The sequence below is a fragment of the Lutra lutra genome, chromosome 11 (assembly GCF_902655055.1).
Source record: "Lutra lutra chromosome 11, mLutLut1.2, whole genome shotgun sequence".
Lineage (NCBI taxonomy): Eukaryota > Metazoa > Chordata > Mammalia > Carnivora > Mustelidae > Lutra > Lutra lutra.
In genome coordinates, this window is record NC_062288.1 from 91,183,805 (window position 1) to 91,198,107 (window position 14,303).

The 14,303-nt window shown below is 52.5% G+C and overlaps 1 protein-coding gene across 1 annotated transcript in view; it reads right to left on the reverse strand.

Moving 5' to 3' along the window:
- Positions 1-14,303, reverse strand: part of SLC13A4 (solute carrier family 13 member 4) — a 40,222-nt gene that overhangs the window by 18,080 nt on the left and 7,839 nt on the right. Inside the window, exons 3-7 of the mRNA XM_047694532.1 lie at positions 6,060-6,196; positions 3,919-4,091; positions 3,437-3,491; positions 1,087-1,126; positions 21-98 (exon numbers count right to left, since the gene is read on the reverse strand). Coding sequence (XP_047550488.1) covers positions 21-98; positions 1,087-1,126; positions 3,437-3,491; positions 3,919-4,091; positions 6,060-6,196 — 483 coding nt within the window. The remainder of the gene's footprint in view (positions 1-20; positions 99-1,086; positions 1,127-3,436; positions 3,492-3,918; positions 4,092-6,059; positions 6,197-14,303) is intronic.

Here is a 14,303-nt window from a genome sequence, read left to right on the forward strand (position 1 = left end):
CTGGGGCTGAGTTCCATTACCTGGGACCGGTGCTGCTTCTTGCCCTGGGGATTTGCTGTTTTGCCCGGGCTGGTGATCGTGGGCACACCATTCACGTTCTGTGGGGACAAAGACCAACCCATCGTCAGGAAGAGGACATGGTGGGCATCAAGAGGGGCGCATCACCGCCCCACAGCATCCCACGCCTCAGCACTGTGGCCATCGGAGACCAGAAGCCAGGGAGAGTGTGCCATGGGGAGCCAGTCCACTATGCCTCTAAGACATAGCGGGTATGAAGCAGCCCATTTGCAGAGACTTTTGAAATCTGGCAGGGCAGAGCTCTGTCCTTGTCAGACAGCTTCACTTTGTGGCACTTCATTAGCTAATGAAGAATCCTTCATTTTTCTTTAAGACAAACAAAACAAAACAAAACAAAACAATCTCACCACAACAGAGTCTACAGTTGGGTGATCAAAATTTGGGCTGATGTAAGAAAATGTGAAACCAGTTCTGGGGGAAGAGGTGAGGCCATAAACTCTGCTTTCCTCTATAAATGTGGCCCTTTTGGGGCGCCTGGATGGCAAAATCGGTTAAATGTCTGACTCTTGGTTTCAGCTCAGGTCATGATCTCCTGGCTAGTGGGATAGATCCCTGTGGTGGGCTCTGCACTCAGCAGGGAGTCTGCCTGAAGATTCCCTCCCTCTGCTCCTCCCACCACTCACACACATGCATGCTCTCTTTCTCTAAAATAAATAAGTAAATCTTTAAATGTGACCCTTTTTATATGGAATCCCCACTGCGGGGAATCTTGAGGGTGGATCTGTGACTCTTGGAAATCTGGCTGGCTGAGTACTGGGTTTCCACGGGAAGGGCTAACCTGCCCTTTATGAGGCTAAGCCGTCTCAGGGCCAAGGTTCAGAGGTCTGCAAGCCCTCGCCCAGAGCCGGTCCAGCCCTTCTCATGTTTGGGCTCGTGTGAGCATCTCTGTGTCCTTACATCAGTGGCTGCCGCTGGGCTCTAGGATAAGCTGCCTGGCATCTCTGTCCCTGAGGTATCTTGAGGGACTTCCGAGTGATCTTAAAGCAGAGAAATACCCCAAAGCCTTACCTTGCTATGCATCAGCGAGGTGAAGTCTACAGTCGATGTGCTGGAACAAAGCAAAGGAAATGGGAAAATACTAGTGGAAGACTTCGTGAGATGGGAATGCCCCCACTCCCACTGGTGTTTGGTGTAAGTGACCACTCTGGAGTTGGGTAACATTAGAAGACTAATCTCACCCGAGTCTTCCTGGCCCTCCAGAGATGCTGTCAGGATTTGTGGAGACACAGCATTTCCTTAGAAGCAGTGCTGACCCTCCTAGCAAGTAACAGGGAGGGCTTTCTAGGAGCCAAGCACTTAAATATGGACCTTAGTCCTCATGACACCGTTATCATCATAACAGATGGATGGCACGTATTACTACCTGCACGTACACAGTAGGCAGTGGGGCCCAGAGAGGAGCCCCTGGGCCTCTGACCACATTCTCACCAGCTGACTCGGTGAAGGTTACTGTCTAGAAGGAGAAACTTGTGAAATGCTCATCTGAGGTTGCAGGAGCAAGGGGGGCCTGGGCTGCACATGGAGAAAGGCAGATGAGAGCAAGAGGATGGGGGTGAGAGGAAGGTGGGAACTGGACCACAGCATTACTGGCTGTGCTCAGTGCTAAACGTGTGCTTTGGTTTGTTGTAGTTCTGAGGACAGTGGGTGCCATGAGGTCAGTGTGAAGACAGCTGTTGGACACATGTGCAGGACTGGAGTCCCGTGGCAGACAACCGTGTCCAGACTACCCAAGGGGAGGGTAAGGAGTTGATGGGGCTCAGAGGGAAGCATTCTTTGGAGAGGGTTGCTAGTGTGGAAGGAGTGGAGCGGTACGATGTTTCCCCCATTCCTTCCCAGGTTGGGTGAGGAGGGCGGGCCCGGAGCCCCTCAGACAGCATGGGAGGTGCCGGCCACCCTGGAAGATGGCCATTCTCACCCGGCGAATGGCCCGGCTCCTGCCAGCACTCTGCTGAGGGAGTTCTAGGGCCAACTTGAGCTTTTGCTTCGGAGTTTGGGGACATAGGTTTAGGTCTAGAGAAGAACAAAAGCAGGTCATGATTCTGAGTCTCATAGTGGGTGGTGCACACAGAAGGTGGCAGGGCCAGAGCTGTCTTGAAGAGGCCCTACCCAAGAGGCTGAGGCCACCTCAAAACAAAGAGGCTGTGGGGGACTGAGGCAGCAGAGCACAGAACCGAGGGCTGGGGGTGCGTGGTCATCCAGGAGTGCCTCCGCTGCCATCAGGCCTGGCGCTCTGCAGAGGGCGCCCCAAGGGGACACTTCAGAGGCGCTGAATGTGGGCACTTGGCAAGGGAGAGAGCCAGGGAGTCTCAGAGAGGGGAGGGCACCGGGAGGGGTCGGAAGCAACAGAGGGAGCGGCAGGGGCCCAGAGGATGGGGGGAGGAAAGGTGAAAGTCTGTCCCCACGCACTCTGACCTCTGACCACCTAGGTGACAGCCGGTAGGACGTGCTGTGGCTGAGAGACGGAAGTTTTGGGGAGTCTGGACCAGAATGCTGACTCTCTGCAAAGGAGGTCATTCTGCTCTAACACCTTAAAGAACCAGAGAGCAGTGAAGTTTGCCTGAGATCTCGTCCAGGGCCGTGGAGGGGAACTGGGCAGCTGTGACTGGAGGCCGCAGCGCCGGGGAGAGCAGAGCTGTCCCCCACCCTTCCGCGTTCTCCCCTCACACACGCTGGTTGTGCTCAAGGCAGCTCTCATTGCCCAAGAAGACACAGAACTGCAAAACTCAGCTCTGCTGCACACCCAGCCTTTAAAGGCAATATTCATCACAGTAACCCTTGAAGACCACATTTTGACATAGAATTTCTGGAAGAAATGAGCTATTAATGGATCTGTCTCACATGAATGTTTGGGGGGGTGTATTTCTCCTTTTTTAGCTTCTCTCCACCCTCACACAGCTCTCTCATCAACTGTCCTCACATCCGCCACCTGTCACTTCACCCTTATTTGTCATATCTGACAAGGCCAAATCTAGTGAGACCACATGTAGTATCTAGAAGATACTTCGTGATTCTCTGAGAATCTCCCGCGACATTTATTCTGTGAATGTTTCTCTATTAATTAGTTAAATGTACTATTCTACTTCAGTTCTACTTGGTAGACGCGTGGGCAATCAGATTGTCTTCCTGTCTCTTCCCTCATGGCTGCAACGCCCTGTGGTCGAGGGAGTTGTCCTCAGGCTCTTGGCAGGTGGTGCCCAGGTACAGAGAGGAAATCAGGGCAGAAGGGAGGGTGGTGTGGCATGACACGAGCCTGGCCCATACTTCTAGAAGAGCTGTTTAGGAGCTCAAGTACTGGCTTTCCTGACCTCTGGAATAGACCTGGCCAGGCTCTGTGTGGGAGGAGGGCAGTCATACTCACTCTTCATTGACAAAGATGAGTTCCAGAGAGGGCTGGCTGTTGTTTGCATCAAGACCTACAGGAGAAAAGGAAAGCAGACGTGAGATGTGGAGGCGGGAGCTGACCATACTGGGCAGGGGCTCAGGGCTGGGGCCGAACGGGGGAAACGAGGGCATATCCTGCTGGAGGCAGGCATGACCACCACCCTTCCCTCCGCTCTGAAAGCATGGCAGGGCTTGAGGACACGGACAGGCCTGGGGTGTTGTCAGAACCCTTGGGTGCTTCTTTCCCCCGAAGGAGCAGCGGTGGCTGCTGTGAGCAGGGGAAGAAGGAAGAGCCAGGAACGCAGGGTCATGAGGGAGCTTCAGGTTCCAAGGGCTGGCCTGGGATGGAGGGGAGGGGCAGGGCACGGGTGAGGGTCCTGGGGGCAGCACTGAGCTGGGCGGTGTCCCGGGTAGGGGGGGCCCAGGGGCGAAGGGGAGGTGAACTCCAGCAAACTGTACTGATGGGCTCGGCCTCTTCGGTGCTGGAGCTGCCAGCCACGAGCTGCTCCTCCTCGGCACTGACCAGCTCCTGCAGCACGGCCTCCACGATGGGCATCACCATGGCAGTGGTGGACGTGTTGGAGAGCCACATGGACAGCAGTGTGGTGCAGCACATGAAGCAGAGCAGCAGCCTGCAAGGTGGGGTGGTCAGGGCACCGGGTCACAGAGGGGCTGCCGACCCAGTGTGGCCCCCCGCTCCTCTCACGGGGTTCCGCTGGGGCCTCCTACAAACCCGATGGAGCTGGCCTCGAGAAGGGGCGGCGGGGTCAGGAGGTGCTGGCGTGGATCCAGAAGGTCAGGGTTTTATGTCAAGATTTCAGCTTTGTACTCCCAGGGCTTGGCACAGAGTAAACATTACCTTCGTGTTTGTTGAATGAATAAATCACACCTCCTGGGCTAATGGCCTCACCCAGCAGGAAGCCCTTCCTTAAGCAAAGACTAGCTTTGGTTGTAGGGTCGCCCAAGCTGGGACTTACTGAAGGCTCGACTCTGCAGATGCTGGCTTGGTAATGTGGTGTGCTTTGGGTGCATAAAGGAATTCTTTTTTTTGCCCTGCAGCCAACAGTTCTTCAGGGCACATGACAGTCCCTTCTCTGCAGCCTCATCACTCTAGTTACTAGTGACCAAACAGAGACTAACATATGGAGGTCACAGTTCTGCCTATCACTTGCCCGCTGCCCACTTGCTGAAAGGCTAGCGCCCCCCTCCACCCCTGCCCCACCCCAAGCCACACAAGGGTCCCCTGTCACTGCGTGAACCTCTTCAGCCGGTATCTTGAAGAGTCAACCCTTGGAAAACACTAACAAAAAAGAACCGTCAAGTTATTTCACCACGGCTTTGGAAACACACAGTGTGTACCGGTACAGACGTGGTTCTGACTTCCATGAGACCAGCCTGCATAGAGACTCCCCATGTTTCTTACTCGAGGTGGGATCCCTGACGTGGTGCAATGTGGGAACACCTTTTGTGTGGATTACGTCAGGCAGGCCAAATGGTGCTGTTTCTGTTTAGGGTGACAGCAACAGGAGTTTGCTTGCCCTGGGGAACCCCACCAGCAGACAGAGAGCACCATGGTGGGGGCAGGGTGTGGAAACACGCATGGGGAGGAGTTTAGTGAAGAAGCATGGAAATCAGTGGGATCAGCTTTCTTGAGTTTGAGTGTGAGTACACAGTAGTTTCAAAGAGCTGCGGAGTCCCCAGCACAATTGCAGATGCCGTTGTGTGTCTGGGAGGTTGAGTGTGGGGTCCAAGGTGATTACTGAGTGACGGGGCAAATGACGCCAAATTAAGCTGTGGTTAAGTGGGAGACAGGAACCTCCTTTGAGGCTTAACCTGTATTCATCCAGAGGACTCATGTTGGAAACTGGCACCATGTTGTTCATTTATACCCCATCGGACTCCCAAAGGAGTCAGGCCGCTTACAGAAAATGTCCTAAGAAAGCTGTAAATAGAAGGAGGTGGGACCCATATGCCGAAGGAAAGAGAAGGGTAGGGTTGTTCCATGCAGCAGAAGGCAACACAGAACTGTCAATCCCGACTTGGCCGCACATTCCCCAAGGTTGGGAATGTTTCCCCTTGGCGTTGCCGACAGCAGACAGAGAAGAGGACAGGGCTGGGGGCCTGGAGGGCATCTCAGATGCCTGGTCAGAGCCAACATGTCTGAGCTGTGGTCTGAACCAGTGACAACAAAAACTCAGGATGGGATGGGAGGAAACCTCCACCTCTCCTTAAATGACAGAGGAGAAGACACCCATTTTCCTGTCCAGCCCTTTCCCTGTTAACGCCGGAAAAAAAGTTGAGAAACAACTTACATTGGTCCATCTCCTTTTACCCAATGGGCCCCTTGGATTTTGTAACCTGCTGCCCGTGAAGTCTACGTGGCCTGGATAAATTATTGAGACTGTGGTAATAAATGACACCAACGTCACACACACATCTCTCTTCCATGATCGACAGCCCAGCAGCCCTGACGTCATTCCATCCCCATTAGTAGTAAAACACCCGGACCCGGAGTCACCCGGGGGCCCAGGAGCCCTGTCCAGGTGGCCCCCTGAGAGCTGGGGGCCGCAGAGTGGCTGGGCACCCCAAGGGCTACTTACATGCCCGGCTTGGCTCCGGCCATCATGACCATGCGCAGAGCAATGCGCTTGTGCAGGTTCCACTTCTCCACGGCAGCCGCCACGCAGATGACGCCCACCAGCAGCAGCGTGGTGTTCTTGAAGTACTCCGCGGCCACCTGCGGGAAGGCAGCGCGTCAGCCCCTCCAGCCCTGCCCAGCGCATGCGCCCAGTGCGGCGCATGCGCCCAGCCCAACTCAGGATGCTCCCCTAGAGACCCGCAAGCAGGAGGCACGGAGGTGAGGGCTGTTGGCGCAGCCGACTGCTTGACATTTTGTCTGTTTGACGTATATAATATAAACCCTCTTTAAAGGGGGAAAACAAGGACATTTCTCATTGCAGGAGAAATGAAAAAGGCAGGAAATGTAAATATAGTAAAATATGTGGTGTTGGAAATAAACACAATCTATATAATCATACTGCTAAACTTTGATTACTGAATTAACCAAAACCGTGGGGTACCTATACTGGGAAGCGGGAGGCAGAAGGAGAGGGTGCTAAGAGGATAAAATCCTCATCTGCTGTCGTTGGAAATCAACTGATAATGTCTACAAGTGATAATTCGAGAATTAACATAAGAATATCAAATAAGAGGGGCTCCTGGGTGGCTCAGTTGGTTAAGCCACTGCCTTTGGCTCAGGTCATGATTCTGGAGTCCTGGGATCGAGACCCTCATCAGGCTCCCAGCTCTGAAAGGAGTCTGCTTCTCCCCTTTCATGCTCTCTTTCATCTCTCTCAAATAAATAAATTAATTAATTTAAAAAAAGAATATAAAATAAGAGGGGTGCCTGTCTGGCTCACTAGGGATAGCATGCGACTCTTGATCTTGGGGTTGTGAGTTCCGGCCCCACGTTGGGTATAAAGATTAAAAATAAACTCTTAAAAAATAGAATATCAAATAAGAATACTGTATGGTGCTTAATTCCAGAAGAATCTGTTAACAAAGATAGAAGTTATTGACCCTGGATGGGGGTTGGGCAGAGGTGGGGGACTTGCTGGGGTCACAGAGGGGGAAGGCAGCCCCCTGCTTTTGCTTAATCTAGTTCTTGTCCCCAAACCCAGGCGTCAGTTGGCACTGTCGCTAATGTTTCCCGAGGGGAGAGATGTCCTGCTGGGCTGGTGTCTCTAGGGCAGAGTCCCCTCTGGGAGGGGCGGATAGGCCTTTGGGCTGCGTGGGCATGGGTGAAGATGCTGCCCCCTAGTGGGACGTGGAGGCACCGCGGGATGCCTGAGGCTTAGGCTGGGGCTGGGGAGGGTGCAGGGGAGGGGGTGGGGAAGGGGTGGTATCTAGGACCTTTCTCACTGCACCCTAACTTTCCTAGAGGTCTAGGAGGCAGCTCTGGGGGCAGAATTGGTGTTCGCTTTTCCTCTGTCTCCCCAGGAGGAAACCCACAGAAGACACAAGACTCAGTACTGTTCCTCCCCTGGCCGTGTGACTTGAGGCCCCTGCAAGGCCTTCCAAAAGGTCAGTGCTATTGTTGTTACTTTCCCAGGGGACTGGCTGGCAACATTTTCCTTTTCTGCCTCTTTGGCACATATCATAGTAGAATACCAGTTTGTGATGGCCTTTTAGGAGCCCAGAGCCTACAGGACAGGCGAGGCCACTTTCTCAGGATTCCTTTCAAGGGGAAGGAGAAAGGAACCGCCCTGCTGAGAGGGCCCTCTCCTTGCCAGGACATTTCCATTTCACATTCACTTTCTCATCAACAGTCTAGGAGACAGGCGCGGTTAGTACCTCACTTGGCAGGTGACGGACGAAGCGGGCTCAGAGGGGTTAAGGAAATCTTAAAGATCAGAGTGCAAGGGGCAGGGCAGGGGTGGGATATCAATCCAGGTGTGTCTGAATCCAAAGCTACTACACAACATGTCAGGGTGGGCCATCCGGAAGCCGTGCGTCTAATTCAACTCTAGGGGAGTCTTCTTGGTCTCCGTGAGAGCGTAGGCACACATTCCTGTCTTCATTCATGATCACAGTCCTGACTCTGGCCCTAAATAGCTGGGAGACGGGCTCTGGGCTGTTTTCATACTTGGTGTTTGGTGGGCTTAGGTCTATTCGCGTGCCCTCCTGCCGCCTTGTGATGGGTGTCATGTGCTTGGGACGTGCAGCCTGGCTGTAGTTTGTGCTTAAGAAGCAGCACAGCCAAGTGGGCAAGAATGAGGGCTCTAGAGTGAGCAAGTTAGCCAACCTCTCTGGGCTTCATTCAGCCATCTAAGATCATGTGCGTCTCTACCTTTTGTAAAGCTGTTGTCAAGAGTAAATGACAGATGCAAATCAGCTAGCCTGTGGGGCGGGCCACCAGGATTTTTGGCAGGTCTTTCCGTCCCTTGGTGTTCCACGCAAAGGCTGACCTGCTCTGTGGCCATTAGCACACAGAGTGGACCCAGCCACGAAGCTGCCTTTCCACTTTCATAAATCAAAATTCTATCTGATAGTGGTGTTTGTTAGTTGTCCAGCCCAGTAGGTTTTTTTGTTTGGTTGGTTTTACAATAAAACCTTGGTTATTCAGAACCCCTCAGGGAACACGTGGGTTCCAGGATTCTTGAGGGTTATTTTCATCGTTTTCCAACCTGCGTTGCTTACTCCTGCTTGCTGTGGGCATTCCTTTCCCCACTACCTAATTTCTGAAACTGATATTCTCTGAGTTGGGGAACTAGATAACAAAGCTCGTTAGAATTATGTGCCAAGAGGAACAGGATCTCCAAACGCACGCTCCTCTTGGAAGCAGAGTCCGCGGAGTCTGTGATGTTTGCAGTGGTGATTTTATTCTTGCCTTTTCTGCTTTTCTGCTCTGCGGTTTTTCTGTTTGCCAGAGCCCTGAGCTTGGAGAGTAGAGGTGTTCCTGGACAGTGTTTTAGAAGAGATGTGCTCAGGGAGGCTGCCTGGAAAGGCGGGGCAGAGAGGAGCAACACCATGGGCTCTGGAGTTCCGATGAGCTGGGTTTGAAGGGTGGCTTCCCCGCAGATGAGCTGAAGGCTTTTGGGCAACCCATGGAACCCCGTGGCCCCGTCATTCCAATGTCTTCAGTGGCGAGAGTCACGATACACAATTCATTTAATCCGTCACGGCATGGCCTCGAGTCAGATAATGCAGGCAGGGTCTTAGAATGGTGCCTGGCATACAGGAAGTGCTCAATAAATGTCCATATTATTAAAGAAGTGGAAAAAGGATAAAAAGCTTCAAGATGAGACTGAGGGCAATGCCAGGGAGATCAGTACAACCGAAGGAGGGAAGAAGAGAAAGAAATGAAATAAGAAGGAGCAAGGTGGGGCTTGAAAACCAAAGATTCCCCCAAGTTTTCTCAGTGAAGTGGGAGCCGGGCTGGAGGCAGAGGCCCAAGGACAGAAGGGCCGGCGCATGGGGTCCTTCACTAACTAGCTCAAAGTGAGTGAATCACAGGCGACATCCATTAGTGATGAGCTTTTAAAACATTATTTTCTTTGAAGGCGGAATTATTGATTGATCTCTAGATAGGTTAGGTTTTAAATGTTTAGAACAATTTTTGTAAAGGTTGTGGCTCTGTTCCTAGACTTTGGAGAAGGGCACTCCGGACAGCAGGCTCAGCTCAGGAGGAATGTGAGTTGGCCTCCCTGGGGCCACCCCGGTGGAGGAGGCCTGAGGTCCAGCCCATCCATCCTGCTGGGGAAGGCGCTTGCGCACGGGGAGAACCCTTAGCTCCCTGGAAGGTCGCTGTTTTCTAGATCCTCCCTTTTCAGGCGAGTGAAGAGTAAAGGGCAGTTTGTACAGATTACAACTTGCTCAAGACTGGTTAGTGACAAAACTGAATTCAAACTCAGGTTTACCCTATTCCCAGCTTGGACCCCCAACCCTTTCCACATTGCCACTCGCTCCTGGTGGCAGCAGCCAGAGACCGCAGGAGGTGGGGTGGATCTCACCGTGCCCTGACGTGGCCATCTGGCAGCTTTGGCGGGGGGGTACCCCAGAAATGCAGACGCTCTGCAGGTCAGCTGTGGGCACCTCTAGGAATGGTGGGAATATGGCAAGCCCTCAGGAGACCAGGGGTGGCCTCTGGCAACGGACTTACTTTGAGGCTCTTCTGGACATCCGAACAATTTTATAGGAAAATCCTCTAGACCCCAGGAGTGGGTGATGAGGGTAGCTCCCCCTCAGCACAGAGCTAAGCCCCCAGCCCGAGCTGGAGCCCAGGGTACAGCATTCCAGCCAGTGCCGCGCCAAGGCAGCCAAAGCCAGCGCACCTGACTCCGGGACTTTCCCTGGGGAAAGGAATGCTGTCCCTGCTGGATAAGCCTCTGCGGGCTCCAACACGCTCCTGAGCACCTAATTACACTCCCCAAGGCCAGAGGTTTGCCAACCACACTCACTGTGTCTGAAATGTCATGAAGCCCGAGGGAAGGGCCTCCGCAGCTGGGGCTCTGGGCCTCCTTGCCCAGTTTGAGCAGGAGTTCCTCTTCCATCTGTTTTATGTATTGAGTCTCCCAAGATGTGGTATAAAGAGAAGGTTTTTTTGCTAAAAAAACATTCTTTGCAAACCCTGCCCTAGAGAAGCCTAAAGCAGGGAGAGACTGATGAGCGCTGACCTGGCCCGGAAGTCTGGTTAGCTAAATCATAAAGCACCCCCAGTTTCTTCTCTGGGACCTCATGGACCGCCTCCACTGGAGGAAACTGAGGCAGGGGGTTGGGCTCAACAGAGTCCATTGGCAAAGGGGCTGGCTCCTGTGTAGGGAGTAGCTCTTCCCCCAGAAGCATTAAGTTGGCCTCAGGAGGCTTCAGTGTCTGGAGATTCCCGGTCCCAGGCCCCACACACGGACTGGGTGTGGAGCTCAGCTCTGGGCTGCATCTGGCTGGCTGTGGGTGAGGGACGGCTGGGGTTCAGGCAGGGGGCTCAGCCTCCCTCCCCGTGGGCCTGTATGGAGGGGGTCAGCCCCTGTGGTGAGCAGAGGCCAGAAAGGCAGAGCAGAGAGTGGCACGTAGAATGTGCCCAGGTCTAAAAAGACAGAGAAAGTCAGGGTCTGGGGGCTGGTCGGCAATCTGGCAGGTCAGAGGGATCAGGAACCAACAGGGAAGCAGATTTGTGACATTGAACTTCAGTGTCATGGGGCTGCTGAGTCTGTTCTGTTATCGCAGCTGGAGCTGCCCTGCTCCCTGTCCTCTCCTGGCTGGAGCTGGAATGCCACGGACACTTGCCAGGGGCCGGCAGTGCAGGGCCGTGGAGACAGCAGAGGGGGGGTGTGTTTGTGTGTGTGCGCGTGTGTGAGTGTATGTTGGGCAGGGGAGAGATAGAAAGCAGATGTCATCTCTACTGGAAGTCGTTCCTGCCCCTGGACACCCTGGAGACTCCTCCCAAGCCCCAGCATTCCAACCATGCCTCTTCCTGCCCCAGAGAGTGCTCTCGCTCCCAGCCTCCTGGAAACAGTAAATCTAAGCTAATTTGATTGTCCCCGGCTGTGGCAGCACCTTAGAAAGGCATAGATGATCCCCAGGCAGATACAATGATAGTCGTGAGAGTCACAACGGAGGTAAAATAAAGAACAAACCTAAACTCCTGGCCTCAGCTCTGTTCGCCCACAGACAGAAATAGCGGCAGGATGCCAACACGAAGATCATGGAATCCCAAAGTCAAAGGGCCCTTTGAGTCCATCCCCTCTCCCAAGGCACGAAATCTACCTCTAATGTCCCTGACTTGGTCACTCGGCTTGCCTTCCCAGGACCAGGAATACACAGACCCCACCTGGCTGCCCAGTCCGGCATCTTCCCACACATGGAGCGGGTCTTTCTTACCGTGCGTGGACTCTGGTTCTGGTTTGAGCCTCTGAGCCTTGTGTGTTGAGCTGCAGAAGCCAGAAATCACGTCCCTCTTGAGTCTTCTCATCTTTCCTCGTGTGACTCACATTCTAGATTGGAGACATCTTAGCTACCCACCACCGCACGAGCTCCTGATCTAGAATCTGATGCTCTGGGCACAGACGTTTATTAACTCAGCAGACTTCAGTAGCTATCGGCCAGTGGTTAAGAACACACGTTTTGGGGGCAAACACTCCTGGGTCCAATCCTGACTTCTTAACCTCTCTGAACTTCCATTTCTGAACTCCTCCGTAAAGACAGAACTGAGAACCTCTTTACAAAGGGTTAAGTGACACGGAGCACATCAAGGACCTCCCAGAGTGCTTGGCATATGGTACGTGCTCCAGATTTTGGCAGCTACACTGGGCTGATAGATGATTCATGCTGCCTCTGTACTCAACTAAAAGCCAAGGTCTTTTCCACACACACTGTGAACATTTATCCCTATGAAACGTCATTTTGTCAGTCCCAGGCCATTGTCTCATCCTGTCAGCCTTGTTTCTGTCATCATTAATTAGTTGGCCCATCCAGCTTCGAGTCATCTGCAGATCTGATAACGTACCTCTCGTATTTTCACTTGGGCTCTCCCTCTAGTCTATTGCCGGTACATTACTCAAGATTCTTAAGGTTCAGCTGTTCAGCCAGCACTCAAGTCACTCAACTGTGCTATCATCCAGCCCACACTGGCTCCTTAGATTGAGAAATTTTTTCCCCCTGGAAATTGTGAAGTTTCCAGAGAAAAAGTTAACTTGTTTTCAACAACTTCTGTTTAAAAGGCTGGGGAAATTATAAAGCCTCCTAGAAAGACATCAATCAAAAAGTGGTCAAAAGAAAGTTTGGGCACCTGGTGGGGTGTATTTCATTTATCTAGAACATTCCCTCTTGGGGAATTGGGTGAATCCTCTGCAGGGCCAGAAAACGAGGCATTACCGTATGGGTCTTCTGTGTTTTCCCATTTGGCTTGTGCCTTCTCTTTTTTAGAGTAGAAGCTTCTCAAGTTCAGGAGTCTATCATTTTGTATCACTTTTCGGCAAGGCAGAAAGAAGGAAGTCTAAGCTTTGCACACAACAAACTCTTAACCCCTGCTGACTCTCAAGTCATCACCATAAAAATGAACCATTTGTATGCATACATCAGCTGTGAGACTCGAGAGAGCAGAAATTCCGTGTTTCATTTTTGTCACAGTCAGGGTCCTGTAACGTCCCAGATGGCGCCTGCTAGATAGAGAACTCAGGAAATATTTTTCTGAATGTTGAATGAATAACATGAGGGACAAAAGCCATGGTTCTAGGGGCGCCTGGGTGGCTCAGTGGGTTAAAGCCTCTCCCTTCGGCTCAGGTCATGATCCCAGGGTCCTGGGATTGAGCCCCGATCAGGCTCTCTGCTCAGGGGGGAGTCTGCTTCCTCCTCTCTCTCTGCCTGCTTCTCTGCCTACTCGTGATCTCTGTCTGTCAAATAAATTAAAAAAAAAAAAACCTTAAAAAAAAAGCCACGGTTCTAGAGTCACACTGATCCTACCCACAGGCCTTCCTTCAGGTGGAAAGCACACTATTGCACACAGTCTGGAAACCCTGCAACCAAAAACCCTTCACTGAGCACAAGGATCTAGTCCACAGATGCCATAAATCCCAGGGGCTGCAAATCTTTGTGGTGAGGTGACATGTCCGCAGAAAGTTGCTGTCAGGTGTGTCTGATGTACCCCTTCAAGGCTAAGGACGTCAGATCAGCTCCAAGGGAAGGGAGCAGCACTTTTAGCTGAGGTCTTTGGAAAGGCTTCACTGTAGAGGGTAACTGGGCAGGATTTTAACAGTGGAGGAAAGTGGAAAGAACTTTGAGTCAAGGGGCGCCTGGGTGGCTCAGTGGTTAAAGCCTCTGCCTTCGGCTCAGGTCATGATCTCAGGGTCCTGGGATCGAGTCCTGCATCGGGCTTTCTGCTCAGCGGGGAGCCTGCCTCCTCCTCCTGTCTCTGCCTGCCTCTCTGCCTACTTGTGATCTGTCTGTCAAATAAATTAAAAAAAAAAAAAGAACTTTGAGTCAAAGCAAGACGAGGCAAGCACAATGTGGGTTTGGGGAGTGACAAGTAGATGATCTGACTGCCTTTTCCCGGAGAGCCCTGGCACATGCTGGCGTGGGGGCGTGGCTGCTGGTGGTGGACAAGGTCTCCATCTCAAAGTTGAGTGGCTCACCAAGGGTCATAAGCCCTGTCCTCTACTTAACTGGCATTTTCCTCTACTCTGAGTTTAAAAAGCTAACTAAACAGACTAGCTTTGGCTGAATCTGCTTCCTATAGACCAACTGTTAATTATCATTGCCAGCCACCACTACTTTTTCAGATGGGGTAGGACTTTTCACCTCAAATGACAAGATTTGCCCTCTAGCTCCTCCAGAACTTTCCAGAACTTGCC